Here is a 24,258-nt window from a genome sequence, read left to right as displayed (position 1 = left end):
GCTGAGCTGATTGGAACGGTGCAAGGCCCGGATGCTCTTATGTGTCAGAACTGATGAGAGACACTGCCAATCTCACATCTCCCTGGAACTGCGCTTTGCTAGTGATGATGCCCAGCAGGATTAATAACTGACTGAGAGTTTCCACATCCGCTATGGGCACCAGCCTGATGCTGCGAAGTGACATTGTGTTCTGGTGTTGCCACTCAGTGGACCATACAAACAGTGGTCAGGTGTTCTCTCTTGGTGCACACATTGAATAATGTGTTCTGCTGTCTTCATTGTTTGTGGCTATGCTTGTCAAAACAGTCCAGGCTTGACTCGCATGATTTACACTACATTGTTTAATATGAAACAGGTCTTTGACAATTTGGTGATGGACTGGTGCTTAATTGAAGCCGTTATCAGCTGAATGGAATCAACTTTGTACCTACCAGTGTTGATGGGGTTTTAGTACTGGCTGCTGCTTCTCTATACTGTGGTGTATGTTGTCACTTTGTTCTATGATGGTGTGTCGGCACTGGAGAATGAACTATCTTCATCCAGTGATTTGCTGGAAACAATGTTGCTGGATACTACCTTATTTGATGCCATTGTCAGTGCTCTAATTGCGGCCAATGTTATCTGAAATGACTGAGCAATTTTTAGAACATCACTAAGTTTTGGATCTGATTTGCTTAATGGCTTGGTGCCTGCTCTGTGATTAGGCACAGATTCCATTACTATGTTTCAAATCAAAGGTTCAATATATTATATGTCATGGGCTAGACATTTAAAACTACATTGCCAACTAAGACTCTGTAAGTCAGCCATGCAGGATGTGTAAGACTTGACCACTTTTCTTATGGTGCTGATTGAATAGTAGGCGAGCAGGTAGTAAATGCCCTTGGTGCCCATAATGTTCAGACAGCAAAGTGCATATATCAGAAGATGACAAACTACTAGGGTGCACAGGAGGTTACAACTTTTAGTCCACCTTATGTACTCATTACTATAAGAAAATAGTGCTTTGGTTTGGCAAATAGGGTCATTAATATCACTTACCTGGAAATATAGCAAAAAATGACAGACATAAGTTTCCCAGCTCTCCTTCGACATGTTGAAACTTGAGAAAGTTGTATGGGCAGAGGGGGGTTGGGGGGTTGTAGGGGAGGAGGGGGGGGGGGGAGTGAACGTGTAGTGCCTATCTTTTGTGTCAGGTGTTGTAGCAGCTTATTGTACTGCAGTTGTTGCTGTTCCAGACGTTGTTGTTGTTGTTTTTGCTGCTGTTGCTGTTGCTCTTGTTTTTCCAGTGTCAGTTGCTGCTGCAGTTTTTGTTCTGGAGTTGTAGCTTTTGTTGCCACATCAGTACTTCTCAATCCATGATGTTTCAGTTCATGCACATGTCTTGGTCCTCTGCACCAATTGAATATATTGCTAAGTGTACCATTAAAAGTTCATTACAAGAGTGAGTGATCAGTCACTAGTCTTATTTGCAAATGATTGTCAAGTATCAATAAAAGTACCACCAGTAAACGGAACCAAAATTATTATAAACCAGTGCAAGGGGCAAACAACTTTTGGTGCATAACGAATGCCTTAATAGAACAGACAAAGCTGTTTTGGCTTGCTACATTGGTGGTTTTATCATTTTCCTTTCACCAGAGACTTTGCACAGTGCAGCCATTTCTAACAATGGCCCTGTTGGCAAGTGCCCAATCCCCTCGGCCCAACTGCACCCCATCTGGCTTCAGTTCAAACATCCCTGCATCTTCAGTGGTGTTGGATGGAGATATAATAGTCATTTCAGCAGTTATAGTGCCATATTTGAACCAGGACATAGCTTTAGACATAAAAGGAGCTGTGAGCTTAAAACCCTTCCTCCTTTATTAATTGTTGCATCAAATTTTGGGAAAATTGCTGAATGTACATAACTTACTGCCATAATAATTTGATCTAAAGTCCTCTGAAAATATTCGGTTTTAAGATTGTCATGAGATTCTGAACTGAAATATCATGGTAGCTAACTGTGAACATGTGGCAGTTTTCCATGCCTTTTATGAAACTGTAAAGCAAGTTTCTGTAAGACTGTGGTATGTTATACAAAAAGATCTTGATATAACTAATGCCTCTATAATTTGTGTTGGCATATAAATTTTCAAGTGGATGTAATGTTGTGTACTTATATTTGAACCTTTCTTCTGGTATCTTGTTATGTTGTTGTACTGTAGGTAGTAGCTGTAGAAAAGAGTACTGTAATTGAGTATGAACTGGTTTGTTTCTTACTTGTATGCTCCATCGCTTATCTGCACAATATGTTGTTATGTTATGGAATGAGAGAATTTACAGGTATTCACTCTTTATGTTATGGAATGAGAGAATTTACAGGTATTCACTCTTTATGTAAAATGTAACAAAAAGGTATGGCCACATTAGTCACACATAAATTAGGAAAATATGGTACATGGATATGGGTCTAGATGCTCTGTATTTTAATGTTAGAATTCATTTTCTGTAACTGTTCATAGTACATTAATGACGAAAAGTGCGCAGAACGTACTAGCATACCACATGAAACTCTTTCTTACATGAAATGTACAAAATGCCCTCCATTAGCATTGATGCATGCATCAGCTGACCATCACATTAAATCCCAGATGAGCTGATTGCATATGGTTTGGTAGCGTTCTGCAGTACGGGAATCTTGCATCTTATACTGGGATTTAATACACGAAAGCTCTCAAATACCTCAACACATCAAGTTTGGGGTCCAGAGAATATGGAGAGGAGAGAATTCATTCACCTTTTCCTATCCATATGTTTTGTAATTTGGTATATACGTTGCTGAGGTCAATATGAAAAGATTCACACCCAGGTAAAGAGACCACAACAAGTTTATTAATAATAACATAAAAGTACATTTTTTTTGTTTTTGAAACAATGACAAGGATTGAACACAAAAGTAATTTTCCTCAAATCTCTCTTGATGAAACACTTCCAGTTGTGATAACCAAAGTACAAATAGTGTACCTTACAGAATCACAAATTCACGGAAAAGTAACAGAAAGTCTAAGTCTGAAAGACCACACTGTCAAATGATGGTCTCTGAATCCAATCACACTAGTTGGCCATGATACTATGTTCTGGATACCTGATTGTTGAGGCCAATTATGCGTGTCAATGACAAGAAGACTTACAGCTCCAAGTTATTACATAGAAGGTAGTCCCAGGTTGGCGGGCTGGCTACAACTTTGTCTGAGGTCAGTGTCGGAACAGCAGGACACTTCACAAAGAGACTCTAATTGAGAAACCATGGCAGTAGTTGGTGTAACTTGAGAGTGCACTCCCTAGGTAATGGATACAGCATAACCTGCTAGCGAGCATCGGGCATTGTGGAGGTAAAATAGTGTCTGCAATTGCAACGCCACACTCATAGATGCTTGCTCTGTTGGCAGCAAACAAGGCACCTCATGTGGTGACTACCTAAGATACTGTGGACAACAAATTGACTTGCTGTTGGTGACAGGAAAGCTTACTAACATGAAAGGCAAGTACAGATGATTGTTTGGCTTGCAGGCACTTGGGCTGGTTGTGGCATGTGATGCTTGAAGTTTGGCCACATGCGAGATGTAAACCTGGTTGGCGAGTGGCCAAGACACAGCAGAACCTATTATTTAGAAGCCAGTATGCATATGAAACGAGGAGTTCTCTTGTGTTGAAAGTGCATGTTTTGTCACACTAATAAAGGCCCATCTTCTAGCAGTTAATGTGAAGTATTCCATAAAAAAGCCTTTTTGGTTCCTCTGTTGTGCATTAAGAGGTGTAGAAAATGAGTACTGACATGAAAATAAAGTGTGTCTGGATCTGTGTCCATTTAACATATTGTCATCTTGTATGTGTGAGAAGTATGTCCTTAAGATTTGGTTGTATGTTTTGATACACCCTGAATGGGCCATTTATGCATTAGAGTATGCAGTACTGAAAAACAGTGTAATAAAAGCAGTATGTTATTCTTTTACCTTGTGCATGTTATAATTTTCCGAGTAAAATGTTGCCCCTGGAATAAGAGCTGCTGTGAAGAAGAAATGTGTTTAATCTCAACTTTTATGTATGTCAGACTCAATTTTTTGATGAGGTGAGTTATCAAAGACTTTTTCGTTTCATAATTGACCACCTGCTATTAGTGATATGTAATTCTAAAAAGAGAGAGAAAGAAAGAAAGTATTGCAAACAAAGAAAAAGGCCCACTCATCTTCAAACATTAACATAGGACACAAACTTTCACATGCCAGAAATACTGCTTTAGTGAAGCACTGTGACTGTCTTGTAAGTTTTCTAAAATCGTACATTTCAGCCTCAAGTCACAGCCGGGCGGTGTGGCCGAGTGGTTCTAGGCGCTTCAGTCTGGAACCGCGACCGCTATGGTCGCAGGTTCGAATCCTGTGTCAGGTTAGTTAGGTTTAAGTAGTTCTAAGTTCTAGGGGACTGATGACCTCAGATGTTAAGTCCCATAGTGCTCAGAGCCATTTAAACCTCAAGTTACACAAATGGTGTCAGTACCAGTTTGAACTTTTTACCAATTCGTTATCAGATTGTAGGAATGCATTACATAGTAATTCATCAACTGAAGGGGCCTGTAGAGGTACACACAATGTGAGATGGAACTGGTAATGTGACTGGAGTTTGAAATACAAGGGTTGGAACTTAAATAGTGGCAATTATTTATTCACAACTGATACAAAAGAGTTACATGTTTGCACCTGTTACTGTCCTTCAAAGTTTCACCAACATTGTGTAGAACCTGTTGCCAGGAATGTGGAAGGCATAGTACACTGTTAGCAGAGCCTGTTCTGTTGATGGTGCGAATGGAGCGGTCTACTGCCTGTTGAATCTCTGGAACAGTTCTGAAGCGAATGCCACGAAGTTGTTCCTTCATTTTTGGAATCAAATCAAAGTCACAAGAACTTAAGTCCGGGGAGTATGGTGGATGGTACAGTACTTCCCAGTCCCATCGATGGAACAGAGCAGCCACAGCTTGTGCTGTATGCGCCTATGCATTGTCATGAAAATTGATGGGTGGGTTGCGCAGAAAGTGTCGTCGCTTCTTTCGCAAAGCTGGCTGCAAGTGATGCTCCAAAAAAGAACAGTAATACTGTACATTGACGGTCTGCCATGGAGGAATGTAATGTGTTAGGATAACACCATCACAGTCGTACACGAGAATCACCATACCTTTCACAATACTGGGGCTCTGACGCACTTTCGACTTTCACGGCGACCCATAATGACACCATTCATTGGATTGGCATTTCAGTTTTGGCTCCTACCATGTGGCCCATCTCCCAACCAGTGTTTGAAAACGTAGTGACACCGTTACGTTAGACAGCTCGCTCACAAGTGACTGTTTTTCCCTCGATTGCGTGCACTCTGGTGACATGGGTCGGGCGAGTCCGTTTGCTCGGAGGTAAGGTAGGTATGTCAGCAACCTGTGCTATCAGCGACAATAGCAGATTCCATTGCATAGTGTCACCACAGCAGTGTTGCTACTATTTAAGTTCCAACTTATTATATATAATAAAAATTAACATAAAAATCATTCCGTCTCAAGTTAAATAACAGTGCCTTACTTGTGAACATGTTGTTGTTATATGCTACAATTGTTACGATAAACTTTTCCATTTACATATTTCTGTATTGTGTGAATCAGGCTTTACTAATTGCAAGACATGCGTGAAAATGATAAAATATTGTTTTTCTCGTATATAATTTTTTGCACTTGTTAGATTATGTACCGGCAGTTACAGATCTTTCTCCATTACTAGTCATTAAATTCAGTAAATGATGTTTTAATCAACACCTTTGAAGTGTAGCTGCATATGAAAGTTAGTTGACAGTAATTAAATTTAAGATTTTCCAAGTTAAATTTCATTTGTTTTTGTTTCAGATTTTACACAAACAGTTGTGTGCGCGAAATATTTTAATGGCTGATGGAATGATACCAAAAGTTTGTGGATTTGGAATTGCCCAGTACACAAAAAATGGAATTGTAAGTGAGCTAAATAAATTTCTCAATCTCTGTCTGCCATCATATCTTTATAAAGTCTCTCTCACATCAGTCCCAACAAAATTTGTATTTCAACCATCTGATTTTAATAATGTTAAATATTGAAAACAATTGTAGATACTATAATCCATGTGACAAAGAGCCTCAACAGTTAAGGTATACTCGGCATATATGACTCAACCGATCTGTATGTCACTATGGCAATGCCTCTGTGTTGCTGCAGCTTCATAGCCGACTATTGTTTCAGTCGCATAGATTCAGTACTGCTAGCACCTATTTGGGCTTCATATTTGAAAGCTTGCAACAGCACTGCCAGCTGTTGGAACTCTTATATTGCTGCATCGAGTGTAGGAAGGAGGCCACACTGTGTAGCTGCGCAGTCTAAGGCGCCTTGCCATGGTTTGTGCATATTCCCCCGTCAGAGGTTAAAGTCCTCCCTCAGGCATGGGTGTGTGTTGTCCTTAGCATAAGTCAGTTTAAGTTAGGTTAAGTAGTGTGTAAGCCTAGGGATTGATGACCTCAGCAGTTTGGTCCCATAATAACTTACCACAAATTTCCAAATATAGGAAGAAGTGAAAGTCCTATCGTGCCCCAGAGAAGCAAATGGAAACAAGTACTAAGCTAACAATTTGTAGGGTGGAAATGAGGAAGAAAATTTCTTGTGAGCTAGGAAAGTGGACAGCAAACGAGTCATAATTCCTGATCGCAATTGACATCCTTTTAAGCAGCTCTTAATCTGCCTTTGACCTTACATGTACACTGTGTGAGTAGCTTAGCCTGTTTTCATTTTTTTTATGTGATATAAATTTCTCCTACATGTTCGTGTAACACATGCTTCTGTGGTTTTTTTCTACATTTAACAGCTCATCACACATGTAACTGAATTGAAGCACATGCTAATATTTGACAAAAATCACATACTAAAATTAGTCCCATGTCATATCTTATCTGGAAGATGCCTTTTGGGACGTTTCAGAAAAAAGTGGACACTTAAAGTAGGACAGGTCAGGTGGCCTAGCTTATGAAGTTGTTGACAGTGAAATTGACTTCTGACTTTTAATAGTGTGTGGCATAAATATTTCATAACTACATGTAGCCTGGTTGTAGATGCCTCATAGTACAGATATAGTCTTATATTAAAACAACAGTGGCACATGTGAAGAAGGCATCACATTCGCATTTACACATTCACCAGTGTTCGGAGATACAGCCAATATTGCAACCTCTCGACTTTGTGGATTTCAGTGATTAACTAATGTATAAAATTTGCCATCTTTTATCTGTCGAAGTAGCATTTCTGATAGTGTCCAGTTCATGTATTTTCATTATATGGCCTCAGTCCAAAACTGATATGCTTATTTCCTGTTGCACATATTCTTATGGAACAATTTTGCTCAGCACATTATCGTGATGTCATCAGAATGTGTGCAAGCCCCACAAATGATAGATGATCACAAAAGGGGCAAGAGACAAGATCTCAGTGTATTTTATTGCAGTAAGAACGTTAAGAATCAGACATGTGTAACATACCCTCTCTAAAGTCTTACTGCCACTTTGATGCATGTGGGCTACTTTATTAAGAGTTTACGGTGAGTACCTGATTAAAATGACTCTTCTGGCACCAGGTCTATAAAATTTGTTTTACAAGCTGGGATTGTAAGAAATAGTAGTTAGGCAGAACTGTAAGAAGAACTGTAAAGAAGGTACTGTGATTGAGTGAAATGATGCACTGATAAGACACTGGACAAGTAGGATGGCACTGCAAATCCCCTTATGGCTGTCGAGTTTTAGGTTTTTTGTGAATTCCCTAAATCACTTAAGGCAAGTGCTGGAATGGTCCCTTTGAAAGGACATAGCCTATTTTCTTCCCAAGTCCAACCTTATGCCCTGTTCATGATGTGTGCATTGTTGACAGGACATTAAACTGTAATCTTCCTCCCGTCTATGATATTATTCCACTGATACAGATGTCTAGTTGGATGAAAATCTACTAAAAAAAAGAAGTGCGAGAATCGGTAGCTGAATCAATTTTCATTATTAGCATTTAATTTTCTGGACATTCAGCACCATGATAGTGTACTTCCTATTATGTTACCTGCATTGTTGAAAATGCCATTTGATGAATGGTCACCTTACAGATATCGGAACTGTATTTGTAGCTTGCTATAAGAGCCAGATTGAGTTTAATAAGAAACTTGATGTTCTTTAAGGCCGCATAACATTGAGTATGAGGCAAACAACTGAATTTAAAGTACTTAGATGTGTACATCCCTTCAATTTAAATTTTCTTTTCAGTGAGTTATGGGACAGAAAGAGAAAAAAAGTAGTTCCTTAAGATACAGAAAAAGAGTACCTAATTGGCTGACTCAGTAGGTCTCTTGTATTGTCAGAATTAATTCAGTTCAAATGGCACAACTTTATTTTAGGTATTTCTCAAATAGTAGTTCATAATTGTACTATCATTCACAATTTTTCTCTCAGGCTCTTGTTTTATCGGCAGCTTGTCTGTTTTATTGAGGCCTGAATGAAAGTACAAAACAGAACATAAAATACAGCAATTAGTGCCATAATTCTTTGGGCATGGAAAATTGATTTTAAATATGTTAATGGGGAATCCTGGGTGGAATATAAATAATGGAAGGAGTAAAGGTAATAACTCACTGTGTAGTTGAGGCACTTAGTGGGAGACCATGAGGTAGGAAAGGGGAGGAAAGCATGGTTGATGGCTGGGAGGTAGAGACTAAGAAGCAGAACTATTATCTAAGTAGTTTAGAGAAACTGTTGCAGTGGTGCTGGTGTTTGATGTGACTGCTTTTAAGGTGAGCCTGCCTCTGATAGGATAGGATAGAATAGGAGAGGATATGCCTGTAACAGGAATGAAATATGATGTACTGGGTGGGTTCATTGCACAGGTCTAGCTCCTGGGGATTCCACAGAAATATGAGCTGGGTAGCAAGGGGGTTGGGAGTAGGTGTGGCATGAGGTTGCACAAGCATATTCTGTAGATTTTGTGGAAGGCAGAATAACACATTGGGAGAGCTGAGAAGGAGTGTCAGTGGGATGTTTCTCATCAGGACTCAGACTTCATCCCTAATAACCTCAACACTTGCAGGACATTAAAACCTAATTTTCCTTTCACATACAATTCTGTCATAAGAGATAAGTGCCTGATGCTTGTTGTGCACTTGAATCATGGCATGCTAAAACGGCCTAAGTCCGGAAATATGTGAAATGGAGTTATGCACATTGACATGTTGCTGTAGGGTAGCTGCATCTTTTAATGCTAGAAGGCTCTCAGTCAGATGCTTGGTTATGGTAGGAAAGATGCTATAGAAATCATGTTATGTGCCATAAGGACTGCAGTCAGTGACTGAAGCTTTTGTAGCATGTAAAGGGAGCCCTTCCAGCAGAAACAAGAGAAGCTGTCCAGCAAAATACTGAAAGTTTTCCACTAAAAGAAAGTCATTATGCTGGCAGGGATATAAGATATTTATATGCCATGCTTAACATTGTAGTGATGTATGAGTTGTTTAAGGAGAAATATCACCAGATAAAGATCACCTTATGCAGCATTTTTGAAGGAAAATTTCAGTTTACATTTTGTACATGAAGAGCTGAAGGTGGAAATGAGAAGCCCTCACCTTCATGATGCTGCAAAGTGACATTCCACTAGATTGCTAATTGTTCATTAGACAAGGCTCCAAAAATATCATACTAATCTTACAGAAGAAACTGAAAGGACAGATGTGCCCCGTGCAAAGTGTCCAAATTCTACACATTCCTGTCCAGGATTGGAAAGGGTTGGTGAGAGAAGGTGTCTGCTGAAGGTTGTAAGAGAAAGGTAAAAGAACTGGTTGGACATTCATTGAGAAGGGAGTGCTTTCTAGCAGATGCTTTGGAAGGATTGGTTTGTGGGAGAAGACTGAGAGGAAGGAGATACAAGATGATAGATGACATAAAGGGAAGAGGAAATTATGCAGACATGAAGAGGATGGTAGAAGACCAGACAGCCTGGAGAACTACCATGTGAAAATCTGTCTTTTGGCAGAACACTGATGACAAGGGGGATCAGTACCATTTTTTATTAATTTATTTGGTGTGTAAATTGAACACTATTTTCATGTCAAGGGATATTACTTTTTCCCTCGTGACTGTGAATTCAACGTAATGAAAATCGAACTTAGAAGTCATGTCAGGTTCTATATGATACATGAACTAGCAAAGCTCTTAATAACTTGCAACGAAGGTCAAAAATTTATTGTGGCAGAAATTTGTAATAATTGGTTATTATTAAATCCACTGTTGAACGCCCTTATTAAGAGAAAAACATGGTATCTACAACAGAAATCCAGAAATGTGCTAAAAGGACTTCTGTCATTGAAGTGTAAACATTTTTTATGTGCATGATTTTTATTTTTTTGCAATGTGAATAGAACCCTGATATTCACATCATTATTGTGTATTACTGATATATTTTTCAGGAGAAAAGAAAAAATCTATATCTACATAGATATTCTGCAAGCCACCGTACTGTGCGTGGTGAAGGGTACCCTGTGCCACTACTGGTCTATCCTTTCCTGTTCCACTTACAAATAGAGCAAGGGAAAAACATCTGCCCGTATGCCTCCATATGAGCCCTAATTTCTCGTATCTTCATGGTCCTTACGTGCAGTGTATGTTGGCGGCAGTAGAATCGTTCAGCAGTCAGCTTCAAATGCCAGTTCTCTAAATTTTTTCAATAGTGTTTCTCAAAAAAGAACATCGCCTTCCCTCCAACAATTCATGTTTGAGTTCCCGAAGCATCTCCTTAACACTTGCTTGTTGTTAGAACCTACTGGTAACAAATCTAGCAGCCTGCCTCTGAATTGCTTCGATGCCCTCCTTCAATCTGATCTGGTACAGCTTCCAAACCTTCATGCATTACTCAAGAATAGGTTGCACTAGTGTCCTATATGTGGTCTCCTTTACAGATGGACCACACTTTACTAGGATTTCCCCAATAAACCAAAGTCGACCATTCACCTTTCCTACCACAATCCTCACATGCTCGTTTCATTTCATATGCCCAGATATTTAAATGCTGCAAATGTGTCAAGCAGGACACTACTAATGCTGTATCCTAATATTACATGTTTGTTTTTCCTGCTGGTCTGTATTGATGTACTTTTTTTTTTAACATTTAGAGCTCGCAGCCATTCATCTCACACAATTTGAAATCTTGTCTAAGTCATTTCGTATCCTCCTACAGTCACTCAACTTCGACACCTTACTGTACACCACAGCAATATCAGCAAACAACTGCAGATTGCTGCCCACCCTGTCTGCCAAATCATTTGTGTATGTAGATAATAATAGCGGGTGTTCCACACTTCCCTGCGGCACTTGTGACGATACCCTTGTCTCTGATGAACACCCTCCATTGAGGACAACATACTAGGTTCTATAACTTAAAAAGTCTTCGAGTTACTCACATATGTCTGAACTTATTCCATATGCTGCTACCTTCGTTAACAGCCTGCAGCGGGGTGCTGTGTCAAACGCCTTCCAGAAATCTAGCAATATGGCGTCTGCCTGTTGCCCTTCATCAATTGTTCAGGACATGTTGTGTGAGAAAAACGCAAGCTGGGTTTTGCACAAGCAATGCTTTCTAAAATCATAGTGATTTGTGGAAATAAGAATGATCTAAGTGTAATTACATTTTTGTTAGTTTTCTCAAAACTAGGCTGGAATGGCTGAGGTCCTTTTAACATATGGCAATCTATTATTAAGAAACAGCTTTAAAGCTGTGGGGTAGAACAGTGAAGTATCCCTAACTTTGAAAGTAAATTTTAAAAAATAAAGAAACATAGTAGAACAAAATTATATTTTGGCATCAGGAGGGTACAACTGGAAGTTAATTTCGTGATGTTTTAAACAACAGCTCTTGCAAGTGATGTCCCTCATTGTTAATGCACTGCTTCAGCCAGCTTCTGAAGTTCTACATTACTTTGTGAAGCATGCAGCCTACTTCAAGGCATATTGCATTCTTCGTGGTTTGTAAGGTCCTGGTTCAATGTTTGTACACCTCTGTCTTGTGGCAGCCTCACAAAAAGTAGTTACATGGATTTAAATCTGACATGTGTGCAGGCCATGGAATGTCCTGTACCAAGAGATCAAGCACCCGGGGAAGATTTCCCTAAAAGCAATAGTCGAATTTCTAGCAGTGCGGGCCGTGGCACCATGTTCAGTAAGACATAGTTGAAGAAGCATAAACTGTAAAAGAAAAAATATGACAATAGAAAAGTAAGGAATAAAGACAGAGCTAGGAAAGTGTAGAGAAGGGAACATGTTTTTGAGTTAGGTTATTGATAGAGTGAGAAGGGGGAGGAGACTTTGATTTTTGTAGCTGTATGTTAGGTTAAGGTATAACTGATATCCATAGATGTTGCATCTCACATTGTAAGACACAGATACTGTAATAGCATTTATGTGCACACTTTTTAAAGTATCTGTCCTAATTGCCTTTTCATGAAAACGGATCCTGTATTATGAAACATAAAAGCATATCTTCGTTTTACTGTTACTATTCTGTGCCTTGTCAATAAGTGATAATTGCAGATACAGGATCCCCTCAGCTTAACAGGTGAACAGTAATCAGCAGTGACATTTTGAAAAATGATCTCAGTGGTAACTTGATTGTGATCATTATTAAATTTGGTGAACTTTTATAGTCAATTTACATTAAGAATACTACAGTGAGATTTGAGTTCAGCTTCTGTTAATTTATTTCACTTGATTTGCAACAATGATTTCAGTGAAACTGATTATTAGTGGTTGTTAAGGGGTAATATCAAGATCTTCATACGTTAAAAACAGCCTGTTGACTGAGCAGACTGGACTTTAAACACTGCTAATCTTCAGACAATGTCAAATGTATTCTGTAGTTAGTTGTGAAGAAGGACATCATCCAAAAGCTTAGCAACATTTTTGGCTTAGTTTATGTTCCTATTGATGACTCAACACATCAACTATAGGTTCAGTTTCCAGAATGAAAGCTTCACTCTGCAACAGTATGTGCACTGATATGAAACTTCCTGGAAGATTAAAACTGTGTGTCAGGCAAGACTGGGACTTGGGACCTTTGCCTTTTGCGGGCAATTCCTCTGCCAACTATCCAAGCACAAGTCATGATCTGTCCTCGCAGCTTTACTTCGACGAGTACCTCATCTTCTACCTTCCAAACTTCAGAGAAGTTTTAATGTGAAACATCCTCCACACTGTGGCTAAGCCATGTCTGCGCAGTATCCTTTCTTCCAGGAGTGCTAGTCCTACAGATTTTGCAGGAGAACTTCTGTGAAATTTGCAAGTTAGGAGATGAGATACTGGCAGAAGTAAAGCTATGAGGGAGTCGTGCTTGGGTAGCTCTGTCAGCAGAACACTTGCCCACAGAAGGCAAAGGTCTCAGTCCAGCATACAGTTTTAATCTGCCAGAAAGTTTTATATGGTGAGTTGGTACTTCGGCTCTTTCCATTATTTGTATTCCACCAAGGACATTCCATGACCAAAATTTGTACTTTGTTTAATGGTAGCTTTAACATACAGCCATCTTTTGGGTCTTCATGTATTGAGTTTCACATATGCAACATCATCATATTAAACAGTGAATTTTCAATTAGTGATGAATACCCTGTGTAATTGTAGGTTCCAGATTACACTCGATGGACAGCTCAAGAAATATTCCGTGGTCGCTATTTTGTGAGCAAAAGTGATGTCTGGTCTTTCGGTGTTACATTATGGGAAATTACTGCATTGGGTATGTATGTGCTCAGACACAATTCATTATTATAAATAAAGAAGATTCTAAAATTAATGACCTATTGCAATGCATGTGCTAAATCAGATACTTTTTTGTAACTACAGATGTTCTTCAAATACTATCAGCTGCATGTTTCAGCTTTTGTGTGGCTCCATGCTTTCTTTCTCAGGAACAGAAATGTGTAGAATGTTTGTGATAAGTGTCAACATCATTGCCTCTGATGGACAGTAATAATAGATACTGAAATTTCAAGCAGAGCAAAGAAAGTGAAATGGTGTCACATATTTAGTATAATGTGCTAAAATTCAGCTGGACTGAAAAATTGTGAAAAATCTTCTTGCATGGTTAAATGAATTATGAGGCGAAAACACTTTTGATGTATTGGCATGTCAGAGCACCTTTAAACTCGGGAAACCAGATAAAAAATTCAGAAGGTTATAATATTTGTGAAAGGAGCTGTGGGTTTGAAAAGTTCTTATAAACTAAAAGTTATTTACAACAACACAGTGGAGCTCATTCATGGTACTGCTTCATAAAAGGTAGAGAACACGGGTTACCATTAGAAAATTTTAAGCAGTTTCTAGGAAGATTTGAAATGGTATTGTTCTACTATTCAGACAGTAGAATGCTATAACAGGTTTTAAGAAACCAAAGAAAAGACAGTAAAAAGTATTTCTTAAGATTTGTAATTATACACCAGTGTGGAAACTTTTCTACCGGAATTGTGCAAGAGGGTAAGAAACATATCTTTGTGAGGACATATTCAATAAGTTTACATTTTCTGTTTTAAAATTAACTCTGCAGGCTAATTAATGATTTCACATGCAGTTATGGAAGGATTATGCAGAGTGCAAGCTGGAGTGATTTATGTAATGTGTTAGACACTGGTTCAACTTGAAAGTTTCTTGATTTAAAAATTGATTGGTTTTCTGTAAGTGGGCTGCTCTTAACAAGGAGGGTACAAAAACACACTGTGCATAGTATTGTGCAGGGTAGGATGTAACTTTTAGGCTGTGGTCAAGTGGCACTGACAATGGTCACCAGATGCAGTCACCCAATAACATTGACCAACAGCTTGGTCACAGTGCATCCGATCTCCTTTGTTAGTTTTTGGTGGCATCATGAGGTTACAGTCTATTCTAACTGTACACACTGTCTGTACACTTCGTCTGTTCAAACTGTACACTCTTTCCTCAATGGTATAACCAGATGTGTTTTACAAATACATGAGATTAAGAGATAAATGTTCTGTTACAAACTCAGTGAACTGTGGAGACATTGAAAAACAAGATTAAAAACACTCTGCACAATTTCAAGTAAATTCAGCAAAAGACACATGCAATTAATTTTCAATGACTGTCATTCGGCATATGCTTGAAACTCTAAACACATTTTAGAATAAGATACTTTGAACACCTAAAGCACTGAAAAGTGGAAATACATACACCTCATATAAAAGAATCACAGTCCTGCTGGCATAAATGTGCCAGCAAGCAGTAGTAATAATTCATAGACAGCTAATGTCCATCCATAATACCAACGCAAAAAGAGATTCATTACTGTAACTTTAAGCATCAGAATTGACATATGCCACCTTTCTCACATGAACATGTAATTTTTTGAGGTTAAGCCTAAAATTTCCAATACAGATTTTGCCTGTGTTGCAGATGATGTGCTACATTATGTATAGATATGAGGTTGAAATGGATAGGCAGCTATAGAACAGCCATAATGTAATAAAAAGTAACATTTAATTAATTATTAAATTTTTAAGTTGTTTCAAATTTATGGTTTCCAATACAGTAACAATTTTGGACTATGGATTCTGAGACACGCCCTTGTGGTTATATTTCTCATCCTCAGGATGCCTCAAACTCCTTTTTTCTTGTAGTAAACTTAAAAATGTCTCAGGAACCATGTTTTGTGTGTGGGAACATCAACCGATTCGACTAAAGAAAACATGTCTCTACATTCAGCTGAGATTGCTTGCAGTGAAATTGTGCATGTATCTACATACTGATTTGAAAAAATTGGCCGATGTCAGTTGCGAGCAGAATACCTCAATATCGGTGCCACTGTGACTGGCTCTTCACACAGGAAAAAGAACAAACTTCATAGAATGCATCATCATTTACTTCACATCTCAGTGTATCCTTTTCCTTAGTAACAGATACATACTCTGGTACGAAATATCATCTTTAGTTTCACTTTATTAAAGGTACATGCTATCTGATTTGCCATGTAACTATAGTTATGAGGGTGGTTTGAAAAGTTCTCGGAACGGAATAGAAAAAAAGTACTTACATTACTGAATTTTATTTTTTTTTATTTTTCAATGTAGTCTCCTTGTAGATTAATGCACTTGGTCCAACAATGTTCCAGTGCCTTGATCCCATCTCGAAAATGAGTTTTCTCCAGGCCTGCAAAATAGTTGTCAACTCTGGCTATCAATTCTGCGTTTGAAGTGAACCTTCATCCACCAAGAAAAATATTCAGTTTTGGGAAGAGATGGAAGTCTGATGGAGACATATCAGGTGAATAAGGTGGGTGTGGAAACAATTCATACTTCAGTTTGTGTAATTTTGCCATGGCAATGGCACATGGGTGCGGGTGACCATTGCCTTGATGGAAGGTGACTTTCTTCCTTGCTAAACATGGCCTTTTTTTTGCGTATCTTTTGTTGCAATTTGTCCCGGAAGTTAGCATAGTCTGCTCCAGTAATTGATTGCCCAATTGACAGATAATCTACAAACAGAATCCTCTTCGCATCCCAGAACACTGATGCCATGACCTTTCCCATCAAAGGAATTGTTTTTGCTTTCTTTGGAGGTGGAGAATCAGCATGTTTCCACTGCTTTGACTGTTGTTTTGTCTCTGGGGTATAGTAGTGCACCCAAGTTTCATCTGTGGTCACAAACCGGCTCATAAACTTGTTCGTTTCTCCTAAAACAGGCCAAACATTGTTCTGATATGTCCATTCTCACGCGTTTTTGATCGAGCATCGAGTCGCGGCACCCTTCTTGCAGATAATGTTTTCATCTCTAATTCTTCAGTTAAAATATGATATACCCTTTCAGATGACATCTGGCAAGCATGAACAATTTCACACACTTTCAATCAGCGATCCTCCATGACCATTTTCTGCACTTTTGCAATTATTTCTGGAGTAGTGACACATCTTGGGAGACCACTGTGCGGATCATCATCTAAGCTCTCCCGACCAAATTTAAATTCATTTGTCCACTTGGCAACAGTTGAATATGAATGAGCAGAGACCCCCCAGTGTCTTTTGGAAATTCACATGAATGTCCTTTGCTTTCATGCCTTTCTTTATGAAGTATTTAATCACTGCTCGAATCTCAATTTTTTTCGATCTTCGCAAATCACTATGCAGGAACAACAACAGAGCCATGTCACCACGACAGCTGTCTCCAAAGAGCACTGACATGACACGTGTTTACAGGTAACAGTCCTATGAATATCATTTGAACAACTCATTGCGCTAGTGCTGACCTCTCATGGTGATTCCAAGAACTTTTCAACCCACCCTCGTATATTCATTGCTGCTGAAAATAAAGTCCTACAGAATCATCCAGTTATTTGTTGTAACACTTTACTGTGACAGTGTTACTGATATTTGTGCTTGATTCTGTCAACAATCTGTGGAAACTAACATGTCACAAATTGTGTGGAGCTGAGAAATACATTCTTCTTGTGGTCTCTTTGTAATTAGATATCTCAGTATTCCATAATCGAGTGTGTGTGGGATGATACTGAGGATGGAAGGAAATGATGATGCAACGTTACTCTTTTAACAGAAAATCAACACAATTACAGTACTTAATATTGGGATGTTATTGAATACAGTGTAAATAAATAATGCATAAATTATTTATATGTCTTTCTGTATAAAGCTGATTGCTGTAATGATTTATCATTACAGCATACAACATGTGGCAACTGTATGTGATCACTGTTATGCTTGCAGGAGGAACACCTTATGCTGAAGTGTCTAATACAGATGTCCCAGCTCGAGTGATGCGTGGTTTACGATTGGCACAACTACCTGTTGTTGGTGATGACTTGTACCAGTTAATGCTTCAGTGTTGGCAGCTTGATTTGGATGAGAGACCTACTTTTTCTGAGATAGTCTGTATACTGAAGAATATGTTGGAAGACACGTTGGTAAGTAGTATATGAATTACAGTATATTTCGTGGATTGGATACATGTTTAGATATAAACTTGTAAGCAGAAATTTGCCTGTGTTTATATGTAAGCACTTAAATTACTTTTGGATTGCAATTCTGTCTTGTGGAGTCATAATAAAGTACGATTTGCAACTAGTACACAACTCAACCAATCTTCACAACTGTACTGGTTTTAGTATTACAGTGAACTGGACAGCACAGGTAGAGGTTACTGAATGACATGAAGGAAATATGTAATTTTCTTAAAAGAGTTGCTGCTACACTGTGTAATACTTTCTCCTCTCAAAACACTTAATTTGTTAGGTGTCATGGTGTATGTACCCTTATTTTTACCTACTGTTGCCCTCAATTTGTTCTTTGCATATGAGTGAATAATATATACATCTCTCTCTCTCTCTCTCTCTCTCTCTCTCTCTCTCTTTCTTTCTGTGTGTGTGTGTGTGTGTGTGTGTGTGTGTGTGTGTGTGTGTGCGTGCGTGCGTGCTAGAGGGAAACATTCCACGTGGGAAAAATATATCTAAAAACACAGATGATGTGACTTACCGAACGAAAGTGCTGGCAGGTCGATAGACACACAAACATACACATGAAATTCAAGCTTTCGCAACAAACTGTTGCCTCATCAGGAAAGAGGGAAGGAGAGGAAAAGACGAAAGGATGTGGGTTTTAAGGGAGAGGGTAAGGAGTCATTCCAATCCCGGGAGCGGAAAGACTTACCTTAGGGGGAAAAAAGGGGTACACAAGCAGACATTTGTAAAGGCAAAGAGTTTTGGGCAGAGATGTCCGTCGAGGCGGAAGGAGAGGCAAAGATGTTGAAAGACAGGTGAGGTATAAGCGGCGGCAAATTGAAATTAGCGGAGATTGAGGCCTGGCGGGTAACGAGAAGAGAGGATATACTGAAGGGCAAGTTCCCATCTCCGGAGTTCTGACAGTTTGTGTTAGTGGGAAGTATCCAGATAACCCGGACGGTGTAACACTGTGCCAAGATGTGCTGGCCGTGCACCAAGGCATGTTTAGCCACAGGGTGATCCTCATTACCAACAAACACTGTCTGCCTGTGTCCATTCGTGCGAATGGACAGTTTGTTGCTGGTCATTCCCACATAGAAAGCTTCACAGTGTAGGCAGGTCAGTTGGTAATTCACGTGGGTGCTTTCACACGCGGCTCTGCCTTTGATCGTGTACACCTTCCGGGTTACAGGACTGGAGTAGGTGGTTACAAGGGTAGGAACCAGAGGGTAGGAAAGGTGGTTTGGGGATTTCATAGGGATGAACTAAGAGGTTACGAAGGTTAGGTGGACGGCGGAAAGACACTCTTGGTGGAGTGGGGAGGATTTCATGAAGGACGGATCTCATTTCATTTCAGGGCAGGATTTGAGGAAGTCGTATCCCTGCTGGAGAGCCTCATTCAGAGTCTGATCCAGTCCCGGAAAGTATCCTGTCACAAGTGGGGCACTTTTGGGGTTCTTCTGTGGGAGGTTCTTGGTTTGAGGAGATGAGGAAGTGGCTGTGGTTATTTGCTTCTGTACCAGGTTGGGAGGGTAGTTGCGGGATGCGAAAGCTGTTTTCAGGTTGTTGGTGTAATGGTTCAGGGATTTCGGACTGGAGCAGATTCTTTTGCCACGAAGACCTAGGCTGTAGGGAAGGGACCGTTTGATGTGGAATGGGTGGCAGCTGTCATAATGGAGGTACTGTTGCTTGTTGGTGGGTTTGATGTGGATGGACGTGTGAAGCTGGCCATTGGACAGGTGGAGGTCAACGTCAAGGAAAGTGGCATGGGATTTGGAGTAGGACCAGGTGAATCTGATGGAACCAAAGGAGTTGAGGTTGGAGAGGAAATTCTGGAGTTCTTCTTCACTGTGAGTCCAGATCATGAAGATGACATCAATAAATCTGTACCAAACTTTGGGTTAGCAGGCCTGGGTAACCAAGAAGGCTTCCTCTAAGCGACCCATGAATAGGTTGGCGTACGAGGGGGCCATCCTGGTGTCCATGGCTGTTCCCTTTAATTGTTGGTATGTCTGGCCTTCGAAAGTGAAGAAGTTGTGGGTCAGGATGAAGCTGGCTAAGGTAATGAAGAAAGAGGTTTTAGGTAGGGTGGCAGGTGATCGGCGTGAAAGGAAGTGCTCCATCGCAGCGAGGCCCTGGACGTGCAGAATATTTGTGTATAAGGAAGTGGCATCAATGGTTACAAGGATGGTTTCCAGGGGTAACAGACTGGGTAGGGATTCCAGGCGTTCGAGAAAGTGGTTGGTGTCTTTGATGAAGGATGGGAGACTGCATGTAATGGGTTGAAGGTGTTGATCTACGTAGGCAGAGCTACGTTCTGTGGGGGCTTGGTAGCCAGCTACAATGGGACAGCCGAGATGATTGGGTTTGTGAATTTTAGGAAGAAGGTAGAAGGTAGGGGTGCGGAGTGTTGGTGGGGTCAGGAGGTTGATGGAGTCAGGTGAAAGGTTTTGTAGGGGGCCTAAGGTTCTGAGGATTCCTTGAAGCTCCGCCTGGACATGTGGAATGGGATTACCTTGGCAAACTTTGTATGTAGTGTTGTCTGAAAGCTGACGCAGTCCCTCAGCCACGTACTCCCGACGATCAAGTACCACGGTTGTGGAACCCTTGTCCGCCGGAAGAATGACGATGGATCGGTCAGCCTTCAGATCACGCATAGCCTGGTCTTCAGCAGTGGTGATGTTGGGAGTAGGATTAAGGTTTTTTAAGAAGGATTGAGAGGCAAGGCTGGAAGTCAGAAATTCCTGGAAAATTTTGGAGAGGGTGATTTTGAGGAAGAGGAAGTGGGTCCCGCTGTGACGGAGGACGGAACTGTTCCAGGCAGGGTTCAATTTGGATAGTGTCTTGGGGAGTTGGACCATTAGGAGTAGGATTAGGATCATTTTTCTTTGTGGCAAAGTGATATTTCCAGCAGAGAGTACGGGTGTAGGACAGTAAATCTTTGACAAGGGCTGTTTGGTTGAATCTGGGAGTGGGGCTGAAGGTGAGGTCTTTGGATAGGACAGAGGTTTTGGATTGGGAGAGAGGTTTGGAGGAAGGGTTAACTACTGAATTAGGGTGTTGTGGTTCCAGATTGTGTTGATTGGAATTTTGAGGTTTTGGGGGGAGTGGAGCTGGAAGTGGGAGATTGAGTAGATGGGAGAGACTGGGTCTGTGTGCAATGAGAGGAGGTTGAGGTTTGCTGGAAAGGTTGTGAATTGTGAGTGAGTTGCCTTTCTGGAGGTGGGAAACCAGGAGATTGGATAGTTTTTTGAGGTGGACGGTGGCATGCTGTTCTAATTTGCGATTGGCCTGTAGGAGGATGCTCTGAACAGCCGGTGTGGATGTGGGAGAGGAAAGATTGAGGACTTTTAATAAGGATAGGAGTTGACGGGTGTGTTCATTGGCTGAGTTGATGTGTGGGTGAAGGATTAGGTGGATGAGGGCAATGGATTGTTCAGTTTGGAACTGGTATAGGGACTGATGGAAAGAGGGATTACAGCCAGAGATGGGAACTTTAAGTGTGAGGCCTTTGGGGGTAATGCCAAATGTCAGACAAGCCTGAGAAAATAAAATATGGGAGTGTAATCTGGCTAGGGCGAAGGCATGTTTGCGGAGGGAATGTAAAATATGGGAGTGTAATCTGGCTAGGGTGAAGGCATCTTTGCGGAGGGAATGTAAAATATGGGAGTGTAATCTGGCTAGGGCAAAGGCATGTTTGCGGAGGGAATGTAAAATATGGGAGTGTAATCTGGCTAGGGCGAAGGCACGTTTGCGGAGGGAATGTAAAATATGGGAGTTTAATCTGGCTAGGGCGAAGGCATGTTTGCGGAGAGAATGTAAAATATGAGAGTGTTATCTGGCTAGGGCGAAGGCATGTTTGCGGAGGGAATGTAAAATATGGGAGTGTAATCTGGCTGGTTTATTTTCTCAGGCTTGTCTGACATTTATTTTCTCAGGCTTATTTTCTCAGGTTTATTTTCTCAAGCTTATTTTCTCAGGCTTGTCTGACATTTGGCATTACCCCCAAAGGCCTCACACTTAAAGTTCCCATCTCTGGCTGTAATCCTTCTTTCCATCAGTCCCTATACCAGTTCCAAACTGAACAATCCATTGCCCTCACCCACCTAATCCGTCACCTACACATCAACTCAGCCAATGAACACACCCGTCAACTCCTATCCTTACTAAAAGTCCTCAATCTTTAAACTCCCACATCCACACCGGCTGTTCAGAGCATCCTCCTACAGGCCAATCGCAAATTAAAACAGCATGCCACCGTCCACCTCAAAAAACTATCCAATCTCCTGGTTTCCCACCTCCGGAAAGGCAATTCACTCACCCTTCACAACCTTTCCAGCAAACCTCAACCTCCTCTCATTGCACACAGACCCAGTCTCTCCCATCTACTCAATCTCCCACTTCCAGCTCCACTCCCCCCAAAACCTCAAAATTCCATTCAACACAATCTGGAACCACAACACCCTAATTCAGTAGTTAACCTTTAATCCAAACCTCTCTCCCAATCCGAAACCTCTGTCCTATCCAAAGGCCTCACCTTCAGCCCCACTCCCAGATTCAACCAAACAGACCTTGTCAAAGATTTACTGTCCTACACCCGTACTCTCTGCTGGAAAATATCACTTTGCCACGAAGAAAAATGATCCTAATCCTACTCCTAATGGTCCAACTCCCCAAGACACTATCCAAATTGAACCCTGCCTGGAACAGTTCCGTCCTCCGTCACAGCGGGACCCACCTCCTCTTCCTCAAAATCACCCTCTCCAAACTTTCCAGGAATTTCTGACTTCCAGCCTTGCCTCTCAATCCTTCTTAAAAAACCTTAATCCCACTCCCAACATCACCACTGCTGAAGCCCAGGCTATGCGTGATCTGAAGGCTGACCGATCCATCGTCATTCTTCCGGCAGACAAGGGTTCCACAACCATGGTCCTTGATTGTCGGGACTGGGAACCAAGCCCCCGCAGAACGTATCTCTGCCTACGTTGATCAACACCTTCAACCCATTACATGCAGTCTCCCATCCTTCATCAAAGACACCAACCACTTTCTCGATCGCCTGGAATCCCTACCCAGTCTGTTGCCCCCGGAAACCATCCTTGTAACCATTGATGCCACTTCCTTATACACAAATATTCCGCACGTCCAGGGCCTCGCTGTGATGGAGCACTTCCTTTCACGCCGATCACCTGCCACCCTACCTAAAACCTCTTTCCTCATTACCTTAGCCAGCTTCATCCTGACCCACAACTTCTTCACTTTCGAAGGCCAGACATATCAACAATTAAAGGGAACAGCCATGGGCACCAGGATGGCCCCCTCGTACACCAACCTATTCATGGGTCGCTTAGAGGAAGCCTTCTTGGTTACCCAGGCCTGCCAACCCAAAGTTTGGTACAGATTTATTGATGTCATCTTCATGATCTGGACTCACAGTGAAGAAGAACTCCAGAATTTCCTCTCCAACCTCAACTCCTTTGGTTCCATCAGATTCACCTGGTCCTACTCCAAATCCCATGCCACTTTCCTTGACGTTGACCTCCACCTGTCCAAGGGCCAGCTTCACACGTCCATCCACATCAAACCCACCAACAAGCAACAGCACCTCCATTATGACAGCTGCCACCCATTCCACATCAAACGGTCCCTTCCCTACAGCCTAGGTCTTCGTGGCAAAAGAATCTGCTCCAGTCCGGAATCCCTGAACCATTACACCAACAACCTGAAAACAGCTTTCACATCCCGCAACTACCCTCCCGACCTGGTACAGAAGCAAATAACCAGAGCCACTTCCTCATCCCCTCAAACCCAGAACCTCCCACAGAAGAACCACAAAAGTGCCCCACTTTTGACAGGGTACTTTCCGGGACTGGATCAGACTCTGAATGAGGCTCTCCAGCAGGGATACGACTTCCTCAAATCCTGCCCTGAAATGAAATGAGATCCGTCCTTCATGAAATCCTCCCCACTCCACCAAGAGTGTCTTTCCGCCGTCCACCTAACCTTCGTAACCTCTTAGTTCATCCCTATGAAATCCCCAAACCACCTTTCCTACCCTCTGGCTCCTACCCTTGTAACCGCCCCCAGTGTAAAACCTGTCCCATGCACCCTCCCACCACCACCTACTCCAGTCCTGTAACCCAGAAGGTGTACACGATCAAAGGCAGAGCCACGTGTGAAATCACCCACGTGATTTACCAACTGA

General features: G+C 41.1%; 1 protein-coding gene across 1 annotated transcript in view; it reads left to right on the top strand.

The window, feature by feature from the left end:
- LOC126470285 (putative inactive tyrosine-protein kinase Wsck) overlaps nucleotides 1-24,258 on the top strand; it is a 158,904-nt gene that overhangs the window by 119,732 nt on the left and 14,914 nt on the right. The window contains exons 9-11 of the mRNA XM_050098036.1: nucleotides 5,921-6,022; nucleotides 13,721-13,832; nucleotides 17,824-18,020. Coding sequence (XP_049953993.1) covers nucleotides 5,921-6,022; nucleotides 13,721-13,832; nucleotides 17,824-18,020 — 411 coding nt within the window. The remainder of the gene's footprint in view (nucleotides 1-5,920; nucleotides 6,023-13,720; nucleotides 13,833-17,823; nucleotides 18,021-24,258) is intronic.

The sequence above is a fragment of the Schistocerca serialis genome, chromosome 3 (genome assembly GCF_023864345.2).
Source record: "Schistocerca serialis cubense isolate TAMUIC-IGC-003099 chromosome 3, iqSchSeri2.2, whole genome shotgun sequence".
NCBI classification, from domain to species: domain Eukaryota; kingdom Metazoa; phylum Arthropoda; class Insecta; order Orthoptera; family Acrididae; genus Schistocerca; species Schistocerca serialis.
This window is presented reverse-complemented; position numbering and strand designations above follow the sequence as displayed.